Genomic DNA, 12,413 nt, shown 5'->3' with positions numbered 1-12,413 from the left:
TAAATGGAACAAACATTAGGAGGAGTCATATCACTATTCCTACCCCATCTGCCCCAACTATACCCCACATATGGCATCTCATGGAGCTCACTAACATGAAAACACTGCCAAGGACAGAGTAGGGCACACCAGGAATCTCTGAAGCTTCAGACAAGAATCCCTCCTTGTACTGACAACAGAGGCCTAGAACTGTTTACCTCTCATTAGTTTTGAAAAAGCATTGGGAATTAAAATGCTGTTGATGCGAATGCAGATTCAGAGGAAAAAAAATACTATGCAACAAACCCAATGGAGCTCAGAAGGGAGATTTTTCATTTTAGGAGTTGTTTGGTTTAGAAATAAACAAACTGTTAGCAATGGTATCGTCTTAATGTCCCCTCTTTCTGTATGAACCAGAGATCTAGTCATCATCCACTAGTGGACTGAACAATAAACGGAATATATAATTCAACCAGATTATTCACTGGATGTCCCAAGTGACTGCATTCGAAAATACAGCATCTGGAATCCTCACTTAGGCAGTCAAGAACATGTTAATTCAGACGTTTTATTTTTTTTAATGTTCATTTATTTACTTTGAGAGAGAAAGAGAGTATGAGCACAAGCCAGGGAGAGGCAGAGAGAGAATCCCAAGGAGGCTCTGCGCTGTTAGCACAGAGCTTGATGCAGGGCTCGATCTCACAGCCCATGAGATCATGACCTGAGCTGGATTCAAGAGTCGGATGCTTAACCAACTGAGCCACCCAAGTGCCGCTAATTCAGACGTTTTAATAAAAATATTAAACATAAGTCTGTCAAAATGATTTGCAACTAATAATAAAAGATACTGTGAAAATAAAAACTAAAATAGTGAGGAAGTATAAAGTATATGAGAACCTTGTACTTTTTTCACTCCATTTTTTTCTGAAAACCTAAAACTGCTCAAAAAAAGAGAGTCTACCAATTTTAAAAAAAATAGAAAAATGTAAATTAGGAACATAAGAACAATCTCTGAAGTGGGACTTCAAATCTTGTTTAATTCTATGGCTTCAGCAACATGAACCAGTGTCAACCAGGTTAGCCCTCAAGGGTCTAATCCTTTGTTGAAGCCACTGTCTAGATCACCCATCAGACAATCAATTTAGGACATCTCTTATATGGGTGTTTTATATTAATCATTCTTTAGATTATTATGTGATAATCACATGGTTACATGCTGTCTCTCCAAATATAAGAAACTTCAGATAAAGCTGAGAAAAAAGCTGGCATGTAACCCAGTGCCTTCAAAATGGTAGTGATAACTATATCTAGCTATTTACAACCTATAGTTTATCAAACTCTAGGTACTTAAACTTTGCATTTAACTGCAAAGTGATGAACTACCAACTATTAATGAAGTCCCTAGGGGGTGGAATATGAAGGACTTTTCTCCCTTTGTACTTCATATAATTTGCTTTTAGTGGTTGGATTATGAATTTTTCCTTTCGCTTTTAGGTTCCCTACTTAAACACAGACCGCATCTTTGCAAAAGTCTATAGGGAGAAGGAGTGTATAAACGTGAGTCTACACACAAAAGAAGATAGTCTGGGAATGGGTGGTGTCCCTTTACTCTTCTTTTTTCCATGGTTATATATTGTTAGTAGCCTTCTGTAACAAAAGGAGACTCCTACCTAAACCAAGGCCAGAAATGACCAGTGTCAAATTAAGGCCAGAAATGACCAGTGTCAAATTAAGGCCAGAAATGGCCAGTGAAGGGACCAGATGCCACACTCTATCAATATCTATATTATGTTGCTGGGTTAACCCTCCTACCAAACAACAGATCTGCAGATCAGTACGGGAGGCAGCAGGAGCTATGAAAGTTTTATCCAGACAACAGTAATTCTTGTGTTCTTATACCAAGATCTCAAAGGGTTAAAAGAAGTCATGCCAACATTTTTTTTTAAATCAATTACCAATGTAAATTTCTGAGCATTCCAAACCATGATCTTTAGAGACTCATCAAGAATTGTAGTTCCAGGAGTTCAGTGATGACCCATCCATGCTTTCTACCCACTCAGGCAGTTTTAGAAGTTCAAATGTCACAGGAAACTGCTTCACATGCCAATGGCTGTCACACCCTGCTCTACAGCATACCTCCCTGACTATTAGAAGTATTAGACATACCTCCATGTGTAGCCACTGTCAACAAAGAAACAGGCCCACTGGGAAAAGAGCCAAAAATTATTGGTTGGAAAGTTTTCAAGAGACAGACACTCTGATTTGACCTTTAATAAAGTATGTTTAGAGCAATATAAATAATAAATTAAGAGTAATAGTCACTAAAAGGCTATTAACATTATTGAATTTGTGACATCTTTTAATAACATTATTATTACATCTCCTAAAACTCAAAGCACAGGAGATCATAGTTTGGAGTCGGATCTGCTACCAGCATTCTCAATCTACCTCCTTCCTTCTTGCTCTCTTCAACCCTTATCCCTCAATGCAGACCTCACTCCCTACCAAGCACCAACCCAGTGTGTGATATCCAAACACAACACCCAGGCACTGGCTGTCCAGCTTAAAACACTACATACTCCTTTCTCTAGCCATTCCAAGCTTCAGGTCATACAAGTATCGTCTTTGGCTATATTACGATGCTCCTCAAAACACGGAGTGGTTGCCTACTTTCTTCTGCACCTATTCCAAACAGTGTTAAGATCTGAAAAACAGACTTGCACACCTGAACCCTCTTGCCCCGTTATAAAAGCTGTATCCCTAAGCTACCATACAGAATCCAAGTTCCAGCAGCAATCAAGTTTTGAAAGCCCCTGGTGTCCACCCTAAAAAAGCACAGAGCTCCAACTCTGCCCTATCATCTACATCCATTCAATAAATATTTATTTACTAAGCCTCATTATGTGTAAAGGGCTCTTGCCATACCTTTCTTTTGTAGGAAGCTATTCCTTCTCTCCTGTGCACATGTGTGCTCTCTGCTCCCTCAGATAATCTCTTTGAACATGGAGACCTTCCAATGCTTGAATCTTTTTTGTTTTTATTTTTATTTATTTTGAGAAAGAGAGAGAGAGAGAGAGCACGAGAAGTGGAGGGGCAGAGAGAGAGAGAGAGAGACAGACAGACAGACAGAGAATCCCAAGGAGGCTCCACACTGTCAGTGAGGAGCCCGATGCGGGGCTCAAACACACAAACTGTGAGATCATGACTTGAGCTGAAATCAAGAGTCAGATGCTTAACCAACTGAGCCCCACAGGAGCCCCCAATGCTTGGATCCTTAATAACTTCTCTATATTCCACCTCACTTCCCACATTACTAGTATTTATTAACCTAATTTGTGTCTAAAACTTCTGTTTTTCTTCTAGTTATGTGTGGACAGCCATCTCTAGTTATCACACTCACATTCTGATAAACATTCAAGTGTATGTTACTACCTTTTCAGCAATGGTTCTCACTTTGTATGCATCAGAGTCACCTGAAAAACACAAATATACACACTACTGGGCTAAATAAAGAGTTTGCATTTCTAACAAGTTCCAGGTGATACTCGTACTTTGGGAAGCCCTGCCTTTGAGAATCTGATGAAAAACTGCACATACATATAAAATTTTGTATGCAATTTCAAGGGGTTCGTGGATGCCATTTGTAGTTATTTTCTGTTCTGTATTTCCTTCTAAGGAATATTTAGGACATAGTACTTCCTGACTTGACCATAAGAAGTGCTACCTGTGGTACATGTGCACATGCAAACACCTAAGAATGAAGAGGAACTGCTTGGTATTGGAAAGTCAGCTCTGTCCAATGGGCTACACCCTCTTCATTCTCACATGTGTCTTCACATGCATGTGACCGTTTTTCTGTACTTAGGGTTTAATTCTGAGAAACAAAAGAACCAATCACTTCATATTTAAAAGGTTCTCTGGAATCACTCAAACAAAACTATGTTATAGGTAACAACATGGTCTGGTAGAAAGAACACGAACATTGGATTAAGAGAGAACTAAATGGAAACCCTGATTCTGCCTTTCCTAAAGGTCTGACCACTAAGCTTCAATTTCCTCATTTATAAAATTGGTGATTTCATTGGGAAATTATTTTTTCTCCTTCCAGACACTCCTATAAGGAATGAAAGGGGAAGTGGTTTTACTATTTAACACCAATGATTCTTATTTATGGCAAGGAATTTAAATACTGGATAGAGTGAATGTCTAAATTAGGAAAATAAAAAGATGAAACTAAATAACTTTTAAAATGACTTCTAACCCAACATTTTGTATTTATGAACTCTTGACTAGCCAGCATGTCATTATTTACTCATACTTTACATGTACTCAACAATCATTTATTCTGTAACTCAGCATAAACTACTTAAGAAACGATCATACCTTTCCTTATTTTACCCTTCCCTTTTCTACTTCCTTCCCTCCAGTGTCTGACAACATCCCAACATTTCCTAGAAAAATACGATAAATGTGAATAATAAATTACTCCCCTCCCCTCAGATAGGCCTGGGTAAAATACATCTTGTCAATGCAGAAAATCCCTTTTGAAGAAGTCTCCCTCTTTATTTCCTCAACAGACAGTCAGAATCCGTTAAACTCATCTTTAATCTATTCAGTAAGATCTCTCACAACTTGGTTATAATAGATACTCAATTTGGTATGTTTTACTTTGTAAAGATCTATCAGACATTCTTTTCTCAATCTACAGTCCTATTTGTTTATTGCAGGAACCCTTACATTGAATGTAACATGAGTGAATGTATGAATGTGCACAAATGTCCGTCAAAATTACCCCCCCAAACACCAGGCTCTATGAATCTATAAATTATGTAAGCATCGAGAAACTTCCACTGAACAGACCTCTTGTAGAAGACGTGGATCCAAGCAGTCACCATCATCATTAAACAGAGACTCCCAGCTGTCCTCAGTAGCAGTACTTCCCTCCACATGAGATGTTTCCGTTGCTTTCGGTTCCATAGATGTTTCCATAGATACAGATTCCGTATCAGGAAAGGATACACCAAATTCTATATTCTCTGAGTTATCTTCCTCTTTTGTTTCGAACTCTTCGGCAGTTTTTAGTTCATGCAATGCCTCTGTTATATCACCCGTACAATCTAGATCAATGCCCAAGGCACTGTCTGAAAGTACTTTTGTCCCATTTAACATACTGAGTTCACAGTCCAAAAAAGTGCTACAATTACTACCAGCAATCTTCTTTATAGGTAAGGAGGAAGCACAATCTGACAAGCTCTCTATCAACTTTCCTGTTGACTCTGTGAAACTAGATGAAATACTCTCAGCATAAATATCTGAGCAAGCAGTCAGGCTGCTGAAATTTTCTATGTCATTCCCACTCCCAGCTACATGAAGAGGGGCTGTATCTGCACTCATTTCTAAATATTTTGAGAAACTATTTGTGTTGCTACAGGCCTCACCAACTGTTCTAACTGCAGCTACACAAGGGCTACCCACAGTTATCTGATCAGACAGGACATCTGTAATGTCCATCTTACATGCCTTATGGGTAATGTCACCTACACTCTTCAGCCTATTATCTAGATCTGTTTCATGAGCAAGGAGAGCTGTATCAGAAGGTTCATATCTTATACACAAGTCATCAGCAGTACTGTCATTCTTCTCATACTCTCTAATCAGTGTTGGATCAAAAATGCCATTTATACTCTCTAATTTGCTGACTATGGTCATTTTATGAGAGATGTGACCCAAAGTCTCAGGAATGGAATCTATACCTCTCTGAGCCAAGATGATATCTGTACTGTTGGCTGTATCACCAACATTCTCAGCTTCAAAGTCTACACAAGTTTGATCAGTGACACCATCCGCACTTCCAGGAACAGAAATGGCAGTGATGCCTCCATTGCCGAGAGTCAACATTCCACACGATGTTTGCATACTTTCTGGTACAGTTTCAGAATCAGAACTTAGTTTTACTGGCACAGTCTTACTCTCAGGTTTCAATACAGAATTAAAAACTCCAGGAAACTGGGATAGTATCTCCACCACCTTGACATCAGTTTCAATTCTGTTTTCCAAATCTCTGCCTTTGAACGTTTTGCCACTTAGTTTGTGCCTACTGAAATCACAGAATTCCGTATTTTGGAATGGTTTGTTTAGAACCTGGGCCTCACCCACTTCTGAACAAGACTGAGATAGAAGCAACTTCCCAGGTCCTATCACATTTGTGGTTTCGACCTCCAAACACTCCACCTTCTTTGGTTTAACGTGTCTTTGTAAAGGTGCACTAGGTAGCATCCCAGGATTTGGGACACTTTGCTGATGTCCTTGGGATAATGCTTCTTTAGATTCTGTGGTTCCCCTCCTAACACAAACCCTGTCTTTCTTTCTTTCTTGAAGGCATGTGTCTTTTCTTAATTTTGTTGAAAACTTCTTTCCTTCCTTATGGTTGTGTTCCTTATCATCAGGATTAATGCTTAGTGTCTGAGTCTCAGATTTGCCTCTAAAGATCTCCTTTTGGAAGAGACCATCTTCTTTTTGTTCTTCTTTCACCACAGAGTTAGGTGGACCACAGCTTTTTTCTTCATCACCTGACTTAAGCAACACTATACCCCTTCGAGCTTTCGGTATATAAAGTGCCATGTCAGGCCTTCTGGCTCGAACTCTGCATCTCTCTGCTGCTTGCTGCATGGCACCACCTCAATCTGCAAGAAGACAGAATAAATCAATCACCAAAAATGAAGTACAACATGCTGAACCAAGAGATTCTTTAAAGACTAGGTACAGGGCCTACTAACCCATCCTATAGAAACCCTCAAGTTAAAACAAAGTAAAACCTGCCATAAAATAATTAATGTAGTAAGTTATGCCACTAAGGAAAGTAAATTCCAAAATAACTCATGAGCTCATGAATTTTATTCATGTAACTCTCTTTCTTCATATGCCCCAAACCCTTTACTTCTACATCTGAAGTCCTCTCTACTTTTTTAACAAGTAGCCCTGACTTGGCTAAATTAAAAGATTATCAGAAAAGTGACTGCCAGCTATTAAGTACTCATGAAACACTACTATCTCCCTATTCCTGGGGCCCAGAATTTACACTGAAGAGTATATTCAAGGAGGACCTCTAAAAACACATTTGTTTAACATAAATGTATCCACATAAATATGATTTTTAAAAGTAACTTGAATGGAGGCTAGAAAATGAGACAACTAATCCAGGACTAACTTCTAGAACCTGTTGCTCTTGAACTATGATTTTTGGGAGAATAGGTAGTGGGGAAAAGAACATCATTATTCTAATACTATTTAATCAAATGACCCGTCATAAATTTTTCTTCCAGCAGCAATAAAATGGGTCTGGACAGGATGAAGAAGACTGGAGACCAAGAAATGTGATGCAACAACTCACATTTAGTAACTTCTTGAGAAACTCACCACAATTGGCCAATGGAAATTAAAAAAAGGAAAAAACTTAACAAATGGTTAAATAAGGCTTTATCTACCATCAACAAAATACAAGAAAATGAGCTAGATGACTTCATATTGAGTTTTTAATCTTCAAAATTATACCATGAAGTATTACTGTATCCATAGCAAAAAGAATAAGGAGGTACATCACAAAGAAACACCCATATACACTCAGAAGCATTCACTGTTAAGATTTCACCACACACATTACAAAGAAAATAGATAATACTAGGGAAGCTATTTCCAGATCCCTCAATTCTCACCTGCTCCAGAATACCTTCTCAGTGAAGAAGCTCTGCTCTCATGGCACAGGCTGTTTTCTTTGCAGCCCAGGTATTTACCGTGGCCCTGAGCATCAAATGTTCCCATAAATCCTCTCATTCCTTTTCTCTTTTGAGGTCTTAATTATTATCTAACCTACAACTCATGGTAGATTTTCTTTCTAGCTTTCCAATTGTGGACAAATAGGACTTTAACATTTAGACATGCCAGGATTTTTCAAATATGCCTACTTTACAAAGACAGAAGTACTAACGTGTATTTCACTGGGAGCCCAGAGACAGTGCATCTTGATCTCAGTTAACAAAGCATCTGACAATATATGTCATGATGAACTCTTGCATTATAAGATGGAAATGTGGGCTACTTAATAGAACTAGAAGGTGGACTTGCAGCAAAAAGTAGTAATAGGCAGAAATGAATTTAGAGAGGATTATTTAAAGATAATCTGTGTCCCCACAGGCCTTTGAAATTCAACATTTTAAACAATAATTTGAATATAAACAATAAACAATGAGTGCTTATCAAATCTGCAACTGATACAAAATCAGTATGGTTAATAAATGCCCAAAATGATAAAATTACAATTTAGTATCATTTCTCCAATCTGGAATGCTGCGCTGAAGTAATACGAATAAATACAAAGATCTGCTTTGATTAAAAAATCAAACACCACAGAACAACTGATTTGTGTGTAACTGCACAAAAAAAGAATTAAATTTCATCTGTAAAGTCAATAAACCTCAAAAGGTAGTGATGTGGATGTTTACAAAAGCAACACAATCTTAGATTGTACAGCTCAGAAAATATACCACACAAAATATGGTTAAAGGAATTAAAGGTTACTTCTTGCCTAAAGAGGTCTAATTGGAAACATCCAAACTACCTTTAAACCTGAAGAGCTAGTTGCTCTACAGAAGAGATAAATGTTCTCTTCTATGATTCTATGCTTCTCCAGAAGTCAGTACCAGAACCAATTGGTAGAAATTAAAGAAAAACAAAGTTTAGCTCCATATATAGAACTTTCCAACACTATTAATCAGGTAATGAGCTCTGTCTCTACAGTCTGGATGACTGACTGATACACTAGAGAAAGAATTTCTATCTGTAGGTAAGTCAGGATTTAAGTATTCTTCAGACTTGAAATTCTATGATTCTATTTTTCTCTTCCACAATAGATATGTATCAAAGGCTTCAAATTTAAAATTATTTTGTGCTACTGCTAATGACTTTTAAAACATAATTTGCCTTTTTAAAGTTAATGCCCACATGTCATGATTCGATTTCCTAAAGCTGAAAACAGTATAAGAAATTTATACCACCCACTTCTTACCAGAACACCAAACTCAATTAGGCCATGACCAGCAACGTGCTGGTCAATGTTTAGCAACCAGCTTTCCACTGTAATTCAGAGGACTGGTTGATATTTTCGCTCACATCAATGATGTCAACAATGTGAGTAACTTCTTTGCTGAAGTGAATAATCATTTCTGAAATGCAAAATATATTCTCAATTTTTGAGCTATGTACAATGTAATAGATAAAGACCTGACACTTTAAGTTTGCATTATTAGCATTTTCTCCATCACTTTACATATAGACGAGCAATAAACAATAAATCAAGCCCCGATTTATGGCATTTGCTTAACTCTGTGATGTAAATATTCCTACCGTAGCTAATTCCAAGCTATCGATGTAACTTCACTGAAAATGGAATTGGGGAAACACACGCAGTAACACGCCATGATACAGTAGCTCAACCTAAAGGTTCGATATTCATAAATAACTTCAAGAACATAAATCATAGTAAAATAATTAGGAAGTGAATTTTAAATATTGATTACCTTTTTTAATGCCATTTATTTAATAATAAGCTATGTAATTTAATTCTTAATGATGGCTGTGTTAACAGTTTGCAAAATTCCTAAAACTTTAACAATCAGCTCTCAGACCAGTAGGAGATTCTCCAATACACCACTGGCTAGAACAATTCTTTCATAATTTCTCACAGACATAGAAAAAAAGAAGAGAATCCCCATCTTGTGGACCTTTAAGATAATATCAAATCAGTTTAAAGCCGTTATGCTTTTTGTGAACTTTTTTTGCAACTGTAGGCATGAAAGGCCTTTAACAAGGGGAGAAGGGATGCCTGGCATACACAAGTTTTTAAATCTTAGATTAAAAAATTCCCACCCAGATATTTACTAATAGCACTTGATGTTTTCTTTCGCTCTTTAATATGGTTTTAACTTTTTTACAATATTCTAAATGCTTTTTATTGGTCCAGTTTTCTTCTTAACAGGCAGGTTATTTGGGGTGTACTTTGCAATTTATTCTGGAATGGTCATCAGCATGCAATTATATTGCAGAGAATTATATTTTCTGAAGGAGATAAAAACTTAAGATTCCTTTGTGATGGTGGGCAGTTAACTGCTAATATACACCTTTCAAATATTTTAGGCCAAATCATTTTTTTCTATCCTATACTTCTGAAGACTAGGATCATTTGTGAGAACCTGTCCAACTGCTTCTAAAGTTTCAAATATCTCTTGAGAGAAAATAATCAGTAACTTCCTCTAAGTACCTCTCTGTCCCATCTTCATGATAGGCAAACTAGCATAGAACAAATCAGGCTTTTACAATTTTTATAACAGAATTTTAATGCTGTTGGCCCATATTCGGTATATAAAACATATGGATCCTTCTTCAATCAACAATAGAGAATACTGGCACTTAAGGCACTCACTGGATAATTCAACCATGAACTGATTTGATCCAGTACTTACCAGTGGCTCACTAGAGACAGAGGATATTTGAGAGAAACTGCCTAATGGGCATGTTAACTGTTCATTCTTCAAGAACAAATTAAGCACTACCACTTTGTTCATTAGAATGCATCATAACAACAGCATATATCTGGTCTTTTTACTTGGAAATAATTTCAAATTTACAGATAAGTTACAAAAGCAAAAATACTACAAACAGCACCCTGCAATCCTTTACCCAGATTTATGTTATTTTTACTCCATTTGCTTTATCATTTGCAATCGTACACGTTTCCACTCTTTACACACACACACAAATATTTGTTCTAAACCTTTTGAGGGCAAATTACAGACATCATGGCCCTTTATCCCTAAATACTTCAGAGTATATTTCCTATAAATTGGCATATTTTCTTTGATAATTTTAATACAGTTATCATGTCAGCAAATTTGACATGGATACTTTTATCAAATCAAACATACATATTCCAATTTTGTCAGCTGACCCACTAAAGACCTTTTAGTATATTTCCCTCTCCAATACTGGATCCGGTTTACAATCAGGTACTGCATTTAGTTACGTCTCTTTAGCCTCCTACCTTCTAGAATGTTTTCACAGACTATCATTGTCTTTTAGGACATTGACAATTTGGGACACTGTTCCTTCTCCCACCCTTTTTTTTAATAGAACATCCCCCAGTTAGGGTTTATCTGGTGTTTCCTCATGATTGGATTGAGGTTATACATTCTCAGCCAGAATAGTACATAGATGGTCATGTGTCCTTCTCAGAGCCTCACATCTGGAGGCACATGATTCCCATCTGTCCTTCAATGGTGACTTTAGCTTTGAGTACCTGGTCAAGGTACTGTCCAATTTCTCTACTGTATAATTACTGTGTATTTTCTCCCTTGCAACTAAAAGCAGTCTGTGGAGTAACACTTCAAGAGCATACAAATATCCTACTCCTCATCAAAATTTCCCCTAGATTTAGCATCCACTAACAAGTCTAATCTGACCCAATCTTTAGTATGATGGTTGCAAAATGATCTTCCAACTCTGCAAGTTCCTTCACGTTTACCAGTAAATCCTTAGCATTTTTCTGAAAGCAAAAGTAAACTATGTATCTTCACTCACTACAAAAGCTAAGATTAGATTTTCTAAGTTAAAAATCTTGATTTTCACAGCTGGTGGATACAGGAAATGTCCACTTGCAAAACATTTTCTAACTTTTGCAAACCAAAGTTGAAAGTAATTACCATCTTATCCCATCTCCCATGTATAAAATAGAAGGGAAAACAGCATGTCTCTCAAAGTTACACAGTCCCTTTATCAGGTATAGCAAATATGTCCCTTTCTGCTCTTTTCCAGAAAACACAGAATCAAGTCTGGTGTACAAATACAATGAATGATTAATCCATCCCAGACTTCTGGTAACATTTATTTCTCTGTCCCTTTGGGGATCTCAAAATCCTTTGGGAAGAAGGCAAGGCACAATTAATGTATGTTAATAAACAGGAAGAGGATCTTCTCTGTATCATTTCCATATCATTAATTTCTGCCTTCATCTCTCATCTCAATCTCTTCCTTCAATTTTCTTTAGGATAATGCCATTTTTCTTTGATTAACTTCCTGAGCTAGTGACTTAATTAGCTATATTCTAAAGTTTTTGTTGTTGCTGTTATTACTTTTGCATAACAAAAATTTTCAAGCACGTATTAGAAAATATTTATAATGACTCTCAAATACCCATTACTCAGCTTCAAATCAGAGCCCGTTTCTTCACGTTATGTGTGCATATATTCCCACCCTCACTGGATTATTTTAAAGTCCCAAATATTATTTCATTCTATCCTTAAGTACCTCAGTATCTGTCTTTAGAAGACTTCTTTTTTTTTTTAACAAAACCATACACACCTTAAAAAAAGAGAGAGAGAAATAAT

The 12,413-nt window shown here is 36.9% G+C and overlaps 1 protein-coding gene across 11 annotated transcripts in view; it reads right to left on the bottom strand.

The window, feature by feature from the left end:
• R3HCC1L (R3H domain and coiled-coil containing 1 like) overlaps positions 1-12,413 on the bottom strand; it is a 103,494-nt gene that overhangs the window by 36,369 nt on the left and 54,712 nt on the right. For all 11 annotated transcript variants that reach the window (XM_006938067.5, XM_023240810.2, XM_006938066.5 and 8 more), the window contains one exon: positions 4,840-6,662. In XM_006938067.5, the coding sequence (XP_006938129.1) occupies positions 4,840-6,648 (1,809 nt within the window). In that variant the 5' untranslated portion in view covers positions 6,649-6,662. The remainder of the gene's footprint in view (positions 1-4,839; positions 6,663-12,413) is intronic.

Source organism: Felis catus, chromosome D2 (genome assembly GCF_018350175.1).
Source record: "Felis catus isolate Fca126 chromosome D2, F.catus_Fca126_mat1.0, whole genome shotgun sequence".
Taxonomy (NCBI): domain Eukaryota; kingdom Metazoa; phylum Chordata; class Mammalia; order Carnivora; family Felidae; genus Felis; species Felis catus.
The sequence above is the reverse complement of the archived record's forward strand: the minus strand, read 5'-3'. Positions and strand labels throughout refer to the sequence as shown.